We start from the raw sequence: 19502 nt of genomic DNA, 5'->3' as shown, positions 1-19502 counted from the left end.
TGGACCATTGGCTCCTACACGTGACTGGCCACACTCTGGCAAGAAGGCGCCCAGCCTCGTCTCCCGCATTCAAACGGTGAAGGCAGGTAATTTATACACCCATTTTGTATTTCTCACCTAATAGTTTTATGTCTCTGGACAAGCTTCAGTTGTTTCTTTGAGAGCCACTGCTAAGTAGTTCTCTGCCTTCTGTGAGTAGGGTTGAGTCACAAATTATCTTTAGTGCAGGTATGGTGGGATGGGGAGATGAGGCCTTATTGTATACCACAGGACACAGAAACTGAAAAATTCAGGAGGAACATCAGGGAAAACACCTGGCTTGCTTTTCTATTATTATTAAAGAAAATGGATAATTAACAAATAACCCTCATAATTTTGCCATTAATGTATTCCTGCTCTAAAAGGGCCTGTCCATAACATAGGTTTCTGCACTGCATGTTTATATTGGTTTTATTCTGGAGTAACTGTCACCCCTCTATTCTCTCAAGCCCTCCCCCTCTCACTGCAATTAGGATGGTTGTCGTAAGGAATAAATCACAAGTTCATGCATGTGAATTGCTCTGAAGGCTTGGGAAAAGTGCTCTCTTCAGAGCCTGACCACTGTTTGTTTCTTCAGTGTATTTATTACAAATGCTGGTGAGCCTGCTCCTTACTCCAAAGACTTTACAAGTGTAAAAACAGACTTGACATTCATTATTAAAAATAATTTCAAAACAACGACACAAACAAGTAAGCTGCCAATTTTAAAAGTGCTTGAGCCACAAGGATAATTTTAAAAAGCAAAAGGCTTGGAGTCAGTAGAAAATTTCTAAGGTGGCATCAAAATGACTCCAGTGTTGTTGGCGCCAGGTGGGTCTTCCTGGGGAAAGAATTTCAGAGCTGGGGGAGGTGCTTTTTCTGGTCCCCACCAACCTCAATTCTGATGTCAGGGTGGGGGGTGGGGAGACCCAGAGCAGGAAGGGGCCACCTACGAGGAGAAGTTGGGTGAGTTTATGTGGGAGCAGGTGGGCCCTTCAGGTACGTGGATCCCAAGGTGTTTAAGGCTTTAAAGGTTAAGTCCAGCACCTTGAATTGTGCTCAGAAGTAGACCAGGATCTGGTGCAGTTGTTTCAAGGCTGATGAGATTGTTCCATGCATTCAAATAGTCCCAGTTAATAATCTAGCCAAGCTGATGTACAGCAGTGGTGTAATTATTCATGGGAACAAGCTGTGCAGAACATGTATTTCACCAGCATTAAATCCCTGGATGGCTTGGGACCCAGGTATCTGAAGAACCCCCATTTAGCCATTGACAGACCTTATCCTCTGTGAATAATCCTTTTATAAGAACATAAAAGAGGAGCAGGGAACATCAATCCTGGGAGCTGAATGTGGCCCTCCACACTTCTCTGTCCGGCCCTTGGGATTCTCCCCAGACCACACCCTTAAACTGCCTCCTCTCCACTCTCCTCGAGGGCTTCCGCTGGGCTGGAAAGTGTCTTTGAGCTGTGTTGGTGCATCTGCCTTGCCTGGGTGATCAATGTGTGTTCAGAAAACTCCGACTCTTGTGTGGCTGGAATGTAGCTTATTGTGCAAAGGGAAGAATCACCTCTGCTGGCTTTTGCCTCTCTGCCCGCCCACCGTGGCATGATCCGGCCCCTGTACAACCACCCATGAAGCAATGCAGTCCCCAGGCTGAAAAGGCCCCCGTCCTCAAGATAAAACTTTCCTGGCTGGATCAGAGCAGAGTGGGTCCATTCAGCCCAGCCTCCTGGTTCCAGCCGTGGTGAGGCATATCTCTTTGCGACGCTCACAGGTGACAGGGATACTCATCACAGAGCCTTCTCACCACTGTCTCCAGCGTTTCCCATCCATTTCAATGAGGCTTTTGCTGGGGGATTTCCCAGGGGACCAAGCTCAACAGCAGGCCTGGGACCGCATTTGGCCCTCCAAGCTTTTCTGTCTGGCTACTGCCATGCTCACCAGGGCGTCTCCTCCCCACCCACCTGCTCATCCTGCCTGGAATCCTCCTTCAGTGTTTCTGCATGCCTGGAAAGTGCCTTGAACCCTGGTCATGACTCTTGGTAGAGAAACCAGCCTATGACACAAAGGCAAGGTTGACATTTGTTGCTCTGGCCGTGCCCACCACTGGCTTGCAACCCTCAGAGGTTGCCCCGAAGGGAGTGTGGCCCTCCGCCCAGAAAAAAGCTCCCAACACCTGCTCTATGAGTCTGACTGGTTTCCCATTCAGCCCTACTCAATGGAACTTTAAATATGCAGCTCTCTTGGTTTGTCGCAGTTTAGTGCCAACTCTGTTCATGTAGCTTTCACTGTGGTGGGGGAAAAAATGGTTACAACGCAACTCTGCACTGCGCTCTCTGCAGTCCTCTGTCGTCTCCCCCTCGCTTTTTGGCTTAACCTCTCCCTCTGTGTTTTGGCAGCAGATGGGAAAGACTTAATTTATTTAAATGAAAAAAGAAACAAGTGGACGTGTTTAATTGAATTACATGTGGGGGGGAGAATTACTAATCCCATCAACATGTCGTTAGCTCCTGGGTGATTAATGCTGACATTAAGTTGAAATAATTCTCAGCAGCCTTGTATGTGCGGGAGGGATCTATGGCTGTTTGGGCTGAAATGAAACAGGTTAATAAGACTGCCCCGGAGGGAACTCTTGGCTTGCTGGACAGGCAGAGTTGGAATGAAAAAAGTGCTGTTAACTCCAGAAGGTCTGGGAACAGTGGACAGGTGTAACCGGAAGCTTGCTTTTGCAGATCAGGCTGTGCAGGGCCCTCCAGACATCCTCCTTATTGTGGATTTGTGAAGGTTTGCGCTTGTGATAGCACTGGAGACTGATGGTTCTGATGTCAGCGGGGCAGTGAATCTGCTCTGGGTTTTAGTCCAAACTTCCAAAGAGCTGTCCAAAGGAGCCTCAGACAGCTCCTTGAAAGTTCAGACTAAAACCTGGAGTGGATTCACTTCCTCGCTGATATGAGAGCCACCGGTGTCCACTGCATGATGGTATCAGGTGGTTATACCCAGTCTTGCTGTTAATACTGTTTGTACCTGCAAAAGTTTCAGGGCAGACATACTGCTTCATCTCCAGTCGTTGCATGTCCACGTAACTTCCTGCTGGAATCTCGTGTAACTTTTCATGCCGTGCATGTTCCAGGGGTTTTTGGTGTGACAAAGTTCTGCCCTGATATAATTCATAAATTTGTGTTGGCTTTATGCTTGTGTACCTCTCCCTCCACCCTCAAATTCTGGGAATCACACTTTGCCATGATGCCGGTAAGATCCTTAAAACACTGCTTTTAAGGGCCACCCTCCTGCCACCCCCTCTCACCCTGCCCCATAGATGCTTGGCCAGTTCCTGGTAGGCCAGCAAGCGCATGCTGGTTGTTGGGATACTTGCAAACAACACTGGAGCAGGTGGGTCCTGGTGCAAAGTTCTGACTACAGTAAATGTAAAACCTATTGGTGGTCTACAAAAAGTCTAGTTTTAAAAAGGGAAAGGAGATCGACCATGTAAGATAACCTTCCTCAAGCTGGTGCCCTCTCGGGAGAGGCCATGCAAGCCTTGGACCAGTGCTTGGATTCCGTGGTGAGCTGGATGAGGGCCAATAAACTGAGTCTGAATCCTAGCAAGATGGAGGCGCTGTGGTTTGGTGGTTCCCAAGTTTAGATAATTGGTCAGTTGCCTGCTTTGGATGGGGTCGTACTCCCTCTGAAAGAGCAAGTCCGTAGTCTGGGGGTGCTCCTGGATCCATCTTTGTTGCTAGAGGCCCAGGTGACCTCAGTGGCTAGGAGTGCCTTTTACCAGCTTCGGCTGATAAGACAGCTGCAGCTGTTTCTGGACCGGGATTGCCTGACTACTGTGTCCATGCACTGGTAACCTCCAGGCTTGATTACTGTAATGCGCTCTATGTGGGGCTGTCTTTGAGGTTGGTCCAGAAGCTGCAGTTGGTGCAAAATGCGACGTCGAGACTGCTCACTGGGGCAGGGTATTGCCAGCACGTCACCCCGCCGCTGAAAGAATTGCACTGGCTGCCCATCAGCTACTGGGCCAAGTTCAAGGTTCTGGTTTTGGTGTACAAAGCCCTATACAGCTTGGGACCAGGATACCTGAAAGACCATCTTACTCCTTATATACCCAGACGGTCGCTGAACTCTGCAGGCGAGGGCCTCCTGCAGATACCATCTTCTCAGGAGGTCTGTTCCGCACAACATAGGAAGTGGACCTTTAGTGTAGTGATGCCTACCCTTGGAACTCCCTCCCCTTACATATTAGACAGGTGGCATCACTGTTGTCTTTGCGGCGTCTACTGCAGACCTTCTTCTTTCAACACGCCTTTTAAGTAGAGACCTTGTCCCAGTCTGCATCTGTGCTGGAATTGCTTTTTAATGTGTTTTAAAAGTTATTTTTATAGATGTTTTTCAGATGTTTTCTTTAAATATGTTTTAAAGTCTTTTGTTGATTGGGAGCCCCTGCTATAGATGTTTTGGACTACAACTCCCACCCACTCCAGCCTGCATGGGTGCCCCTTCCCCAGGATGGGTTCCACTGCCTGACTTCCTGTGGTACCAGCGTTGTGGTTCCAGTGCAAGCCTGGCTGGCCGAGCTCTGGGTTTCGAGGGTGCCCTCTGGGCTGCAGGACCAGCCTGCCTGAGCATTCCGTCAGCTGACCACCAAGGGCCAGTTGTGGCCCACTGGGCTCTATAAAGCCTGGCCTCCCAGCGCTAGCCCCCTAGTCTGTTCAATGGCTCTGTTGCCGGAGGCTGGTTGATTTCTCCCTGCGTCTGTCTCTCTTCCTCGCCAGTCTCCAGGCTCCGAAAACTGCCTGTCTGGCCTCTCGCCTTTGCTGGGTGCTGAGAGCCCACTCCTGCCCCAGTCTCTCCCCTCCCCCTTAACCCAGAGCCAGTTGGATGTGTAGAAATGGGGTGTGCTGGTTGGTTGTGGTGGGAGGGGCAGCTGGACAGAAATCCTGCCCCTTGAGCGACTGCATGGGGACCCCAGGGTGGCTTTTGGCTTGACTTGCTTGACTAATCTGAGGATATTTAACTTGTTTATGACCTTCGTATCCCGCCCTTCCTTCAAGGAGTCAGGTTGTGTATGTGGTCCTCCCCCCATCTATTTTATCCTCACAACAACCCTGCGAGGTACGTTTGGCTGGGAGGGACTGAGAGGCTCACAGGGAGCCGAGTGAGGATTTGAGCCTACTACATCTCTCTGTTCCCAGCTGGATGCTCCAAACAGCCACCATGTGCGTTCTTCTGCCATCGCCTTTTGGAAGGGCACCTGCTCCCTGCTTGATTGCAGAAGCCAAAGCGCTGAATTTGTGTGTGTGGAAGATCCTGGCATGGGCAGGGGAGGGGAACCCATGTTCCATCAGGAGAAGAGCTGTAGCTCTGCGTCAGAGCCCCTGCCTTGCATGCAGAAGGTCCCAAGTTTAGTCCCCAGCGGCATGTCCAGGTAGGGCTGGGAGAGACCCGTCTGAAACCCTGGAGTCACTGCCAGTCAGTGCAGACAGCACTGAGCTAGGTGGGCCAGATGTTCTGACTTGGTGTAAGATGGCCGCTGATGTTCCTATGCCAGTGGTGGGTGGAGCCAGAGGTGGAAGTGGGTAGAGCAACAGATGTACTGTGGGCCACTTTCTGCTTACTGGCACACGCATCTCTGTTCTTCATCCCAGTGAGCATTCTCAGAGCTCAGGGGTACATTCCAGCCAGCCACATGCACTCGGGGTGCAAAGCAGGTCCAATGAGGGGTGTGGCCTGGGAGAGTTTTGAGGGCCAGATGGAGAGGGCTGCGTTTGGCCCTTGGTTGCCGACCCCTGGGCTAGAGAGGAGATGACTCTGGCCTGCTCCAGCCCAGTGGGGCTTTCAGCCATCTCAATGTACAAGAAGAAAGGCAAGAGAGAATGTCTGAGCTTCCCATCTTTTTTATTAAGACTGGGGCATTATGGAAGAACAACAACATAGAGAGTAGCTTTAGTGGCAATGTATACAGATTAATAAATAGTAACAAAATAATTCTTGTAATAAAAATAGTAATAATTCACCACTGGCCATGGAGAACATTTAACAAAGAACAAATGAGGTTGTTGTTTTTTTAAAAAAAGGAAGCCTATGACTACATTTACTGTCCTTGAGCCAATAAATTATCTTGCACTGAATACTGAATTTAGGCACAATCCACCTTAGACGTTTTCTTGTGTAGTTCATTTCCATGGGACTTGCCCAGGAAATCAGAAATAACATTATAATCTTTCTTTCTTTCTTTCTTTCTTTCTAAACCCCCCTGCCTCTTACCAAATCACCAACACTGGCTACAGTCTGCAATTTATTTTATCTAGGACAGCTTTTCCCAAACATCTGGAGGGTGCCAATTTGGGAACCGCTGCTCTAGAGTAATCCCGTTTTAAGTGGATTTCTGTGAAGTAAAGAATATGGGTTGCTACTAAAACAATTTAGAAAATATTGGTCTTCTATCTTTGCTCCACACCAGCCATGCCAGCATACTTGGAAACCAGTTTGAATTCTGAATTTGCCGATATAATTCTGATGCCATTGCTGCAGTCCTTCCAGCAGGGGGTAGCCTTGCTTGTTCATTCCAAGAAATGATGCTCAGCCTGCAAATTCTCTCTTTTTACAATAAATAGCCGGGCAAACAGATGCCGATACATGAATAAATAACATTTTTACGAATACAATCCACTTTAAATAATGATTCTCTGCCTCCCTCCCTCTTGAACTTGTTAATTCCAGGCCTAAGGAATTAAAATAAATTACATAAATAAAACAGCCCTTTTTGTAATAGTGTTCCATCACAGAATTGCAAGCGCACACTTTTTCTTGAGGCACTTGGGCGACGCTCGCTTCTCTTGCCAGGAGAGAATTGTGTGCAGATGGGAGATACAGTGCAACAGTCTTCTGGGAACGGTCTTGTGAATGTTTGCATGTGGGCATAAGCATCTCCTGTTTTCACAAAGCCACAGACTGCTGTGTGTGGCTGTTGGAGGCTACAGTACAGAAAACTTAAATAAGACCCCAGTCTCAGGACCCGTTCTGAAGGCCGAAGCTCAGCCTTGAAGCAGCTGAGACAATACGAACGAAGACACTTGAGAGAGAGTCTGGTGCCCTCCAAATGGAAGGCACCAGGTCAGGAAAGCTGGTCTAAATGGTATTGAAGCTGCCCCCTTCTCCCCCCATCCCATGTTGCACCAAAGAGAAATTTGGAGGTGCAGCATTGATGAATAAGGCCAGATGGTTTTCTTCTTCCAGCCGAGGGCTCCTCTGCCAGTCAGTGGGATAAAAGGAAAGGCGGGTCTTTGTTTGCTGCAGCTGACGGGCACAATCCAGACCTCAGTTAGAGGATTTCCAGTGGTGGTGATGGTTGTGGTGGCTGATTTGGCTGATGTCCTCGGTCAACAGGCGGACGATATTCAGGCCTACCGCTGCTTCCAGACACTTTGGAGATTGCTGGGATGGAGAAAAAGAGTGAGAATGAAATCATCTCTGCATACCTTCCCATTCTTTGATTTATCCCAGTGCCCTGTCTCCAACAGAGGACAGCCAGAAGCCCCCAGAAAGCAGGGCAGGATGGAGGTAATATCCACCCCATAGTGCTTGTTCCAGACTGCCTCTGAACATGCAGGTTCTGTGCTTATGAAAGCAGGCATTTCAGGCATTCTGTGAATGTATCCAATCCCTGTTTAAAACCCCTTATGTTAGTGGCCTTTGGGGGATATCTGGTGGCAATCATTTTTGCTGATTAATTGATTAACTATACAGGCTCTTTAAGCAACTTACATATCACAAAAGGCTCCACCCGCAAGTAACCTTTGTGATCTTATTTGCAAGGCTGGGCAAAGGCTATTAATGAAGATGAAATCTGATTCGCTCTTGATTGCCTCACTTACCTCAGCGTTGTTGGTGTTAAATTTCTGAAGCTGTTCCTTAAACTCCTGGAGGTAAATAGACTCTTTGTGGTTTGAAGGCTTATGATTTATCTAAAGGAGAGAAGCACAGAGATGGTTACGACCATCCCTTCCCTGTGGGTCACAGGAGTTGAAGGATTGTGCAGAGAGGGTCTTACTTACACAGGCCAGGAGGTTGTCTCTGAGGGGCATCAAGAACCGCAAAACCTGGGAGACATTTTTGGAGAAAGTGGGCTGACTTTGATTCTGTAGGACAGAGATGGCCATGCTCAGCTCCATTGCCACAGCTTCCAGTTTCTCCCATTTCTGCTGAAAAAGATTTCAGGATAAGGTCATGCATTATCATCATCATCATGGTAAGGGGATATTTCTAGAATTGCTTTTGGTGATGATGCAGCAATTTAAATTCCACCTGTCGCTGCAAAGACATCACATCATCTGCATGGTTGCATTTCCCAGGTTCCAGTTCCCCTTGGCTCTGAGGGATCCCCCAAGCAGGTGGATCTAAATTAGGGATTGGGGAACATCTGTGGCCCTCATATTGTTGGACTCCAACTCCCATCAGCCCTAGCCAGCATGGTCAGTGGCCAGGAATGATGGGAGCTGTAGTCCAACAACATCTGGAGGGCCACAGGTTCCCCTTCCCTGGTCTAAATGCTTGATCTTCAGCATTGTGTGAAGTGATTCAAGGGACTGGACTGGGATCCCTTTGGGTGTAAGAAGCTGATGTGTGCACACACGTGTGTGTTTCTTGAACTGGGGTGCCCAGCAGTCACTCATGGAATTATAGAATTGTAGAGTTGGAAGGGGCCTATAAGGACATTGAGTCCAACCTCCTGATCAATGCAGCAAGCACTGAAGTCAGTGGCGCAGTGGATCCACTCTGGATTTTAGTCTGAACCTTTAAGGAGGTGTCCAAGGTGCTTTCAGTTTGGAAGTTCACTGCCCCACTGACATAGGAGCCATCACCCTCCTCTGCCACCAAGATGTCCCTCTGGGCCTGGCTGGCTGCTGTCACCTCTGCCCCACCTTTGTGCTGCCTCTCCAGCTGTGGGAGCTGAACTCTGGCTAGTGCTTGTCTCAGAGCATCTGACAGGTGTGCATGTGCCTCTTCAAGGCTGCAGCTGTTCACAGGTGGCCAAAACAGTGTACGGAGCCCTAAAACAGCAAGGTAGCAACCCCGCCCTCCAGCTGGGTCCTCCATCACCTTTAAGACTATGTGTGAAATGCCACATTACAGTTATTCGTGGCTGAGAGGCAAAGAGGCATTTTAAATCTCGCTCAGGAAAATGTGTCCCCCAGGTGACCCATGCCTCCCCGTCGCCCTCAGATTCAGCCCACCCCTCTCCATGGGGTGTGTAGGGTGCAGGACTGGGGTCATATGTGATGCTTCAGCACTCCCAAGGAGAACAGGTTCCTTTCACCCTCTTTCCTCCCCAGGCCCTCCCCCCACTGTCCATTGGGCCACTCACTGTTAAGTTGCTCAGTTTCCCTTGGGGGCGTCTGAGATGTTCCCCTGAGCAGTTCTTCCAGGGCTGTGCCTCTTTCCTCAGGTCCTCCTGGGATTCAAAACACAAAAGCAAAGTTATGGTATGCAACACACAGAAAATGAAAAGGGTCAGCAACATCACTTCTCCAACCTGGTGCCTTCCAGAAGTTTTAGACTACAACTCCCATCAGCCCCAGCTAGCATGCCTACACTGGCTGGGGATGATGGGAGTTGTAGTCCCAAACATCTGGAGGGCACAAGATTAGGGAAGTCTGCCTTATTGGCTGTCTGCGCTGGTGTGTGCATCTTGGCCAAGTTTGTGTGGCATGAACTGCAATTGTACATTCACACATTTCTTTGGCCTGTGGCCATACTACCCTGGACACGCCCGATCTCGTCTGATCTCGGAAGCTAAGCAGGGTCAGGTTTGGTTAGTACTTGGATGGGAGACCGCCGGGGAATATGGGTGCCGTAGGCTTAGAGGAAGGCAATCAATGGTCAACCACCTCTGAATACCACTTACCATGGAAACCCAATGAATATATTTAAAAAAAGATTCATAGGGTCGCCATAAGTCATAATTGACTTGAAGGCATATAACAACAACATTTTTTTGAAAAAATTATCCCCCAGCCTTGGAATCACTTCTGAGAGGGTTTTTTGGGGGGTGGGGGATTTTGGTTGGGGGCAAGGGTTAAGCTCCTGACTTCCCAGCTGCTCTTTTGATCAAAATTGTAGCTTTCTGAGGCTCCTTTTCATTTTTTAAAAAAAATATTTATTTTATTTATTACAATTCTTGTAATAGAAAAAGTTATCGACTGTAACTTTCAGTTCCCCAAAGGGTCCATCAAAATAGCTCCCACCCCCCCCACCCCCCCAATTATATCTGAGCCTTTTTTAGGCCAGTTCCTCTCACTTACATATCTGTTCCGGAGGTCTCTGAAGGTGTCCATCAGGGCTTTTGTAGGCTTGTAATGGGTGAGGTGGCACCTCTTGGCTGCAGCCCGGGAAGCATGATGAATGTTCAGGAGGACCATCATAGTAACAGCAGCGAGCAGAATCTGCTTCACTGTAGATTGGGAGAGAGGGAATAAAGATTGTTCTCCAGATCATGCACGACACTTCCCCCTGCAGAATTCCTGACTACGTTTGAAGCAAGCTTGGCATCTGTATTGTTCCAATGGTTTAAGAAATGATGGTTCTGCCCCAGGTTACAGGATTACGGTGTTTCTGCTTGTCTTGAAGGCAGTGAAGAGGCTCCGCCAGGATAAGGCCCAATGGGGCTCATTTAGCCCAACGTCCTGTTTGCTGCAGTGCTTGGCCATGTGTTTTTTTCCCTGGGAAGCCCATAGGCAGGTGCATGGAGGAGAACCACTGCGGACCAGGATTCAGTGGCCTATTGTGGCTTCTTTTGCTTTCTACTTAAACTATGTTTGAATTTTGGGTCTGTTTAATTTTTGTAAGCCTCAGAAGTTCACAGAGGGTAGGAGATGAAGGATAAAATAAAGAAATAAGAGGGGTGGTCAGCTTGGATATTATTAGCCCAAAGATCTCAATGGAACCTCCATGCTCAGGAACAATCTACCTCTAAATACCAGGAGGAGAGGACAACCAAGAGGGAAAGGCCACGGCTCTCCTGCCCTACATGAGCTTCCCAGTGGCCTCTGGTTGGCTGCTGTTGAAGATTGGTCCAAATCCAGCAAGTCTATCCCAGGGAAGGGTTGTAGCTCAGAGGCAGAGCACCTGCGTCACTTGTGGAAGGTCACAGGTTCAGTCCCCAATGGCATCTTCTGGTAGGGCTGGGACAGGCTCCTGCCTGGAGAGCCTTGGCCAGTCAGGGTAGACAGTACACAGCTTGATGGACCAGTGGTCTGACTTTGTATAAGCCAGCTTTCTGTGTTTCTAAGTTATGTTCCTTATGATTGATCTTGAAACTTAGGGCAGGTGTCTGTGTGAGAGGGTAACTTGTGGCTCTCCAGACCTGGTTGGACTCCAGCTCCCATCAGCCCTGTCCAGCATAGCCAAAGCTCAGGGATGATGTCAGTTGCAGTCTAGGGCACCAGGTTCTCCTTGGTGGACAGGCCACTGGTGGGATGGAAGTGTGACCAAAGGCCCTTTTGAGGAGGCTGTTTTGCTGTTGCTCAGACAGGGAAAAGTTAGTCAGATTGGCTATGAGGCTGAAATTTCCCCCTGAAAAGATCAGGACGTACTTAGATTTACTTACAATTCCTAAATATCGATTAATGTTCTCTAAAGCAAGATTCAACTCTTTACAATCTGCGGTTCTTGAAGGGAGATTTAAAGGGATCCCATATGATCAGCGTATATGCCCATGTGGTGCTGACATCGAAACCCTCCCACACACTATCCTTTTTTGTTCTCTGTATATACAGATTCGTTTTAAGTATCTGGAGGAGATTCTGCTAAAAATTCCTCATAAGCCCCCTGGAGCTTCTATAGTATATCCACCATCTGGGTCTGACAAACAAATGACCTTACAGGTTGCTAAATTCATATATGCAGCCCAGCAGATACGTATTTCCCTCTCATCTGTATAAAGCAGTTATACTCATGTATATAAGAGAATTGTTTTTTCTTATTATCACCCCTATATTGTACTATGTATAATATCCATTTTTGTTTGGGTCTAAGACTGTAAATAAAGTATTTGATATGAGGCTGAACCGCTGAAGGGGGAGTGGCCACGGATGTGGCAGGCAAGATGGGAAAGCCAGTTTTTGTTTCCCCTGTGGGGTGTGAGTTGGTGAGCTCGCCTTCCTATACAGTGCCTGTTTGTGGTGCTCAGTGTAGTTGAGCCAGTGTGGTGTAGTGGTCAGAATGTCAGACTAAGACCCGGGAGACCAGAGTTCAAATCCCAATTCAGCTATGAAGCTCACTGGGTGACTTGGGGCCCTCTCTCTCACTCCAGCCTACCTCACAGAGTTGTTGTGAGGACGAAATGGAGAGGAGGAGAATCAAATATGCCACCTTGAGCTCTGTAATAAATAAATACAGGTTGGCATATGAAGGGGCTGGCAGGGAGGGGGTGGGGGGAACCCAGATGATCTTCTGATTCTACAAAGTTGTGTCTGTCTGCCCCGGAAGACTCAAAACTGAGGAATTTGGGGGTCACTCAGTAAGGCTCATAATAGACAGGCAATAGAGGGGGAGACCTTCCTCACACAAGGACTCATGGAACTGCCTGCCACAACACACGTGTGGAATGAGTGTTACCTCCGTTCTTCCTGATTTCTAAATGGAGACCAGGATGTGTCAAGGAGGGAGTAAAGACAAGGAGGGAGTAAAGACAAGATGGGTGTGGGGGCTCCTGCATAAAGGAGCACAGTGTTGTGGGGAGCCACCAGCTTAGGGGGCTGCCAAAAGATGATAGAGGAAACGTCCGTCAACAGCCATGGAACCTCCATTTTCAGAGGCAGCCTATCTCTTAACCCCAGATGTGCTGAGGGTGGACAACTGCAGAAGGCTGTTATCTTGCTTGTGAGGCTGGCTGCAGCTTGGAACCGAATTCTGGATTGCCTCTCTGATCCAACCTGGCAGACCCTTCTGTTCTGGGAGAAATGAAATGTCCTCCCCCGTTCCCTGGCCTTGGACGGCGCTCTTTGAAAGGAAGCACAGTTTGGGTGTGCTGGCTGTGGGGACATCCCATTGCTGCCAGGGATGAAGGGCCAGCGGAGGCCCTCCACCATTTGTTTCAAACCCTCCCCCCCCCTTGTGCCAACGCAATTCCACCCTGAGCTGGGAGCTGAGAGAGATGCAAATCCATATGCTCTCTAATCACTTGTGTGCCAGCCAGATTTCTCTCTGTTTTGCATCTCTGGGTTTATAGTTCCTGAAAGGCCAGTAATCTGTGTCATTATAGAATTGCACACCGTTCAGCTGCTGTGCCCTGAGCCAGACAGTTTGGCATTTTGTGAGATCTAAAGCCACGCCAGGAGGACACCTATAGATGATGCTCTCACCATGGACAGGGGTTGGCTCAGGGTATTAATATCTCCCTTGTGGGCCGGCCATTAAAAATTCAGCTTGGGTTTACATGCATCTTAAGCAGCGCAATCTTGGGGAAAGGAGGGGGTGGACCAGAGAGACGCTGTTTGGGTTAAGCCGGAGCATAATCCAGTGCGCAGAAATGGAGCAAAGGGACGGAATCCTCGTCGCTGCTAATTAATACTGAGCACGCCGGATGGCTTTGCTCACCTTCTGCCTGCTAATGAAATTGGCAGGGTTTCTTGCATTGTTGCCGCGTTTAATGGAGCTTGGCGGACATTTCGATAATGGGAGGAGGGAGGAGAGCGTGGGTGTGTTGGTGAATACCTAGCAGAGGAATTGTTTTCACTCGGCAGCGGCGGCAGCAACTGCTGTAATGAGACAGAGGAGGTGGCTGCCGGCCTAGGACAGCAAAGGAGGCTGGGGGCTCATCGCTGAGGGTGACCTTGGCCAGGGGCTTGTCACACACTGAAATAGGGAGTTCCCTTCCACACATATCGCAGTCCTTCTAATTCCCCCGTACTTATGTGTAACCATGTGGTGAAACAGAGGCCGTATAGCATAGGAAGATGCATTTAGCAAAGGGCTGCTTGGGATGGGGCAGGAGCCTGATACTGAATCAGACTTGGGTCCATAGAGCTCAGTATTGGCAACACTGACTGACAGCAGCTTTCCTGGGTTTCAGACAAGGAGTGAAAACAGACAAGAGCTGGTCAGGGGCGTTTAGCATGGTCTTCACGCATGCACTTCTTTCACATCATTAGCATCTAAATTCTAGCTCGTATTTTCTCCTATTTAATCCAGATTTACGTTGGACTACAACCTGGGAGACCAGGGTTCGATTCCCCTTACAGCCATGAAGCTCGCTGGGTGACTTTGGGCCAGTCACTGCCTCTCAGCCTCATGAAAACCCTAGTCATAGGGTCGCCATAAGTCGGGATCGACTTGAAGGCAGTACATTTACATTTTTACCCTTTCCATGGAAAATCTAACAGGTTTTTAAAAGAAACAAACATCTGTTGCCAGTGCCCCGTTTGTGATGTGTGAATGACAGGGGCAATATTTAACCCCGTCTGGAAACAAGGAGATCTCTCTGGGGTGGTAAACGCCAGCTTTCACCACAAGAGGGCGACTTATGGAGGGGGAAATCAGTGAAGAATGACAAGAATGGGATTTTCTTCATTTTCTCTTTTAGAAGCTTGTGTAAATTCACGGAAGAGGGCAGTCAGCGATCAGGGACAGTCAGCATGGTCCTTAGGAATAAAATAGCCCTATAGCTGGAGCGTCCTGTTCTCACAGTGGCCAACCTGCAAGCAAGCCCTGATGGCACGGACATTTTCCCTGCTTGTGATTCCCAGCGACTGCCTTTCAGAGGCATTTGCTGCTTCTGGCACTGGAGGTAGCACAGAGCCACTGATCGCTGTAACCTCCATGACATGGCCATTCAGTGAGGAGGCAGCCGGCCTACCACAGACTCTCCTCTGTGGTTACATAGCCACACAGTGGCAGGCAGGCAGGTTCCAGGTGTTTGTGTGAAGAAGGGGATGGGTCCGGAAGCAGGTCTCCTCCATTTCTCCAGGCCTGTGAGCTCTTAAGGCAGTGTTTCTCAACCGGTGTGCCTCCAGATGTTGTTGGACCACAATCCCCATCTTTCCTGACCATTGGCAATGCTGGCTGAGGCTGATGGGAGTTGTGGAGGCACATCTGGAGGCACACCGGCTGAGAAACACTGTCTTAAGGGCACCAAGCAGCCCATTATCCCTTCAATTCTGACTCCAGCAGGACACTTTCTCCTCTTGTATTCAGCCTCAATCCACTTGCTTTCAACAGAAAGCCCACCACACCTTTGTCCAGGTTTTTTTTTAGTGACAAGGAAGAACAGTGGCTTTCTGTTTCCTTTATGACAGCTTTTTAGATCTGAAGAGCATCATTAAACAGCCTCGGGCGCATAATCTCCTTCTCCCCCCTAAGCTGAAGGTAGCCAGTTCCTTTAGCCATTCTTCAGCATCTGTGCTCAACTCTGATCTTCTTGGATGCGGGCTTCTGACTCGCATCTGGAGAGTCTCTGCCTTTCTTAAAACATGGCACATAAAGAAGAAGAAGGATAATCTCCAGCTGAGACCCAGAGAAATGCTACATGGGAGGGCGGTATTAATTTGCATGCTTTGGATAGAATGCTACTGCAGCTAATCCGAACATCAAAGGCAACTGGGCACTGCTTGTAAAAAGCATCATGCCACATGCTGTTCATGCTTTGTTTAGGAAGTTCTCCTACTGATGTTCCAGAAGTTGATGAAATGGGATAAAAGAGATCTGGCAGCCCCTTTGGGGGCACGTTTTGGATGGGGCTGATGAAAGTTGTAGTCCAAAACATCTGGATGGCCCCATCTTGGGGAAGGCTGCCCTAGTTAGTAAGATCTTGTCTTGCTTTAAAAAACAACCACCCTGAGATAATCCTATAGTGGAGAGTAGGTAGATTTCTCTGTTGCCTAGATATAAAAGTGGCTTTTAAATGACCACAGATCATCAACCACGTTTCCTGCTGATGTGGGTTAGATGAGTATTCTGCAAAGGATTGTCTGTGTCTTATCTCTGTACAGCATCTAGCTGTTTAAGACACTTGAACAAATACAACATGTTATGTGATTAATAGTTTCAAGGGTTGTCATTATCTCATGATTGATGGCTCTGAGATAACCACCTCCCAAGATAGGATTCTGTTAACCAGCTCATTTAAAAGAAGGTCCTCCCATTTTTAAGGAAGGAGTCCACCCCACTCCACGGTGGATGTCATCAGAGCAAAGCTTGTCTTTCATTGATCCCAGGATGAAAGAGTGTTAAGTCAAGTCAAGAGTCCCACCAATGCAGGGAGGCACTTGCTTTCAACTCATGCCAGATTCATCCCTTGAATGTGGAAACCATCCAAACTTAAAGCAAGTGCAGATTAATGTCATTTAAAATGTTCTCACCTATCTTTCAAAGGTATACTGCAGGGGAAACCAATAGTTATGCCCTCCAGGTGTTGTGGACTACAATTCTCATCATTCCTGATCGTTGGCCATGCCCTAACTCTAACCCCAGGGTCGCCAATGTGGTGCCCTCGATGCTGATGGGCTCTACTAGCTCCCAACAGCCCTATCTATCTCTGCCCTAAGCCTTAAAACCCAGCCAGGGTAACCAAGCCAGCTTAAAGCAGTCAGGCCCCCTTATTCCTTCCTGTGAGCAGGCCAGGTTATAAAAGGAGTCAGGTTGCAATCCCAGAAATGCTCTTTGTAGTTGAAAGCCACCAATTAAGCCAGACCTTGCCTGTTTCTCCCTTTCCGCTGGGTTGGTGGCTTTAGAGGGACAGAGCAGTCTTCTGGGTTGTGGCCTCACTGTGTCATTGTCATGGCCCTGATCAGGATAACTAGCTAGCTTTCCTTGGAAGGAAATCTCATTCATTTCGCTGGCAGTTACTTCTAGGTAAGTGGGCTTTCAGGGAAAGGTGTGTTGATGAGCAGAGTGGAAAGAAGTTCCGACTTGGTTAGGAGGAGGAAGGCTACAGGCCAAATGAAGGCTAGCATCCCCAAGCTTCCCCCTGTGTGATCTTGGAGATGGCTAATTGCACCATTACTGCAGTGAGGAAAAACTCGGATAAATAAAATATTGGAAGGAACGATGGGTTTTGAGAAGCGCCAGAAGATAATTGCCTTGACTCTGCAGTCCTTGCTAACCAAAATCATTTGTCACTGTTTAGGGCTTCAATTATTCCACTGTAACTACATTTGCATGGGGAAGTTGAATAATTGCCCAATTAGCACAAGGTTGAAAGGGGTCCAGTGGAGATGCTGGGGTGCCCTGGCAAGAAATGGGGCTCTGGAGAAGCAGCCAGATTGGGGGAGGCCGACCCTATTGAGGCAGCTGTCGATGCCTGAAGGGCTCTGCGGAAGATAACTGGCTTATTTTTAAAGAACAGAGAAGTTGGCATGTGCACTAACACACTTGTTGTTCTCTTCCACCAAGGTCATCAGCCTTCCCCAACCTGGTGCTCACCCCAGATGTTTTGGTCTCCAGGTTCCAGCCAGACAGCATGGCTGATGGAAGTTGTGGTCCAAACATCTGGAGGGCCCCAGGCTGGGGAAGGCTGATGTACCTTGTGCTACCATCCCCTGCCCCTGCGCTCAGCAGAGAGACACTGCCTTTAAGGGCTGTATGGTGGGCAGAAATTCAACAGGTACAGTTCCCCATCAATGCATGTGAATTCTAGAAAAAACGATACCAGTCAAATTTCTGTCACTTTCCGGCTGCTAAAAGGCTCATGATCTCTGCTGGGGATGAATGTCTCCCTCCTCTCCTTTTGACTTTTGCACCCACTCCATTCTAGTTGATTACTTCTATGCGTCTTAGTCGGTTAATTAAGTCAATTAAAATCTGCATGCATTTGCATATGAGGGAAAACAAGAATTCTAGAGGAAACAGCAAGCTTTCTTTGTTTTTAAATGATGCTTGCCTGTGTGTCCCAGCAGGCATCCTCTTAGAAGGGGAAACTCTTTATTCCCTAATCCAGCCTTTGCCAACCTGGTGCCCTCTACACGTTTCAGGCTACAACTCCCATCAGTGCTACCTAGCAGAGCTGTATGATCCTGAGGCTGATGGGAGCTGTCGTCCAGGACGTCTGAAGGCAGCTGGCTGGGCAAGGCTGCCTAGCTAGAAAATCTTTTTAAGGGTGGTGCTTAAAGCTGGTGCTACAGTTTTATAAGTACTTCCTGTTAGAAATAAATATATTTTTAAGCTTCTGACTTTTAAAATTAATTAATTAGACCTTCGCCAGCCTGGTGTCCTCCAGTTTGTTTTTTACTTTATCTCCCATCAGCCCAAAACATCTGGAGGATGCCAGGTTTTATTTATTTATTTATTGCATTTATATACCACCTCATAGCCGAAGCTCTCAGGGCGGTTTACAACAGTTAAAAACATTAAAAACAAGCATATACATTTAAACCATACCAAATTAAAACCCATAAAAACCGATAGGCAAGTTAAAACACATACTATTCAAATCTGGGCCCAGATGGCAGGCTGATACCCCCTTCTTCCCTGGAGAATGTGTTGTGGACAAGGAGAGGCGCACGGTGGGCACAGCTGGCACTTGGCTCAGAATGGGGAGGCAGGTGGAGAGCAATGGTCATTCCATCGATTTATCATATAGCCCCCCCCAAGTGCGTAGAAAATCTAGAGCCCTTCAGAAGGACCCAGATCTCAAATGACTGACCATTTGTACAGAGGAGACAGCTGGTTCCTCATCTATCAGATCAGAGTCTGCAGGGTAAGAGGCCCTCTTGTGGACCTAGAGCCAACACCATATACATTCCTGGATTACCTAAAAGCTAGTTCTCACCAAGACCATGAATAGTCTGTATGGTACTGCCTCAGATTGGTTCCCTGAGTGGATGGTTAAATTTCCTGTACAAATTCCCTGCACACAGAAAACAAGCATTTCAAGGGAGGAGGCTAGCCTAGCAGAACTCTTCTCCTTGACTTGCTGCTTTTCTGCATGCATGGAATTTTCTTGCCTGGAGGAGGATTCAGTTATGTAAGAAGTGGTACAGTCTCGCAATCCAGTGATAAGAGCTTGCTCCTAGTCTGACAGAATCCCAGCATAAGGGATTGTAGTGTTTAAACTCGCTGAGCCCTATGCAGAGATGGTGCCTCGGTTGTTTCCAAAGCTTCCTTTTAGTCTCTGGGGCGAAAGACAGATGTTGCATCCAGAGACCCAGTGGTCTGGATCCCTGGCTGGAAGGGTCAGCCCAAGATCCCTCCCCAAATAAGGGCTACCCTAAGCCATAGAGGCAAGGGAGGAGGGCTACCTTACCTGTCTCCATCTTGTCTCTGGCGATTCCTTTCGGGGTTCCAATGACTGTGACTCTTCTCTGTCACCTGGAGCTGCTCTCTCTGTCCTGGATCCTCCATGGGCCCGATTTTTATACCTGTCCAGCTTTCCATTTGCAAGATATTGAAAAGAAAATTGATTCTGCTTTGGGGACACAGAAGTAATGTGGGAAAGTCTCCCGCCATGATGTTTGGAAAGCAAGGAAAGGAAAATGAAACCT

The 19502-nt window shown here is 48.3% G+C and overlaps 2 protein-coding genes and 1 pseudogene across 3 annotated transcripts in view; 2 read left to right on the top strand and 1 right to left on the bottom strand.

Moving 5' to 3' along the window:
- The window catches only part of LOC133370585 (leucine-rich repeat and fibronectin type III domain-containing protein 1-like protein), a 138614-nt gene that overhangs the window by 19732 nt on the left and 99380 nt on the right, over window positions 1-19502 (top strand). The window contains exon 1 of one of the 2 annotated variants that reach the window (XM_061597113.1): window positions 37-86. The exons of the other annotated variant lie outside the window; for it this stretch is intronic. The gene's annotated coding sequence lies outside the window, so the exon portion shown is untranslated. Of the gene's footprint in view, window positions 1-36; window positions 87-19502 lie in introns of those variants that run through there. 2 annotated transcript variants of the gene reach the window in all.
- Window positions 6117-13909, bottom strand: LOC133370886 (interferon lambda-2-like). Its single transcript, XM_061597766.1, has 6 exons — window positions 13741-13909; window positions 10329-10477; window positions 9392-9478; window positions 8082-8225; window positions 7902-7991; window positions 6117-7461 (listed from the first exon to the last, which is right to left on the bottom strand). Exons 1-6 carry the CDS (start codon window positions 13907-13909, stop codon window positions 7345-7347), a joined length of 756 nt encoding a protein of 251 aa, XP_061453750.1. The 3' UTR covers window positions 6117-7344.
- On the top strand, window positions 9769-9886 carry LOC133371041 (5S ribosomal RNA; annotated as a pseudogene).

Source organism: Rhineura floridana, chromosome 15 (assembly GCF_030035675.1).
Source record: "Rhineura floridana isolate rRhiFlo1 chromosome 15, rRhiFlo1.hap2, whole genome shotgun sequence".
In the NCBI taxonomy this organism is placed as follows: domain Eukaryota; kingdom Metazoa; phylum Chordata; class Lepidosauria; order Squamata; family Rhineuridae; genus Rhineura; species Rhineura floridana.
The sequence above is the reverse complement of the archived record's forward strand: the minus strand, read 5'-3'. Positions and strand labels throughout refer to the sequence as shown.

Excerpts from the sequence above, each read along its gene's own strand:
- LOC133370886 (XM_061597766.1), bottom strand. The coding sequence starts at position 13,909 with ATGTGTGGAAGGGAACTCCCTATTTCAGTGTGTGACAAGCCCCTGGCC. Across the intron at positions 8,226-9,391 it reads GGAAACTGAGCAACTTAACA|AAATGGGAGAAACTGGAAGC; the intron begins GTGAGTGGCCCA and ends CTTTTTCAGCAG. Across the intron at positions 7,462-7,901 it reads TTAACACCAACAACGCTGAG|CAATCTCCAAAGTGTCTGGA; the intron begins GTAAGTGAGGCA and ends TCTCCATCCCAG.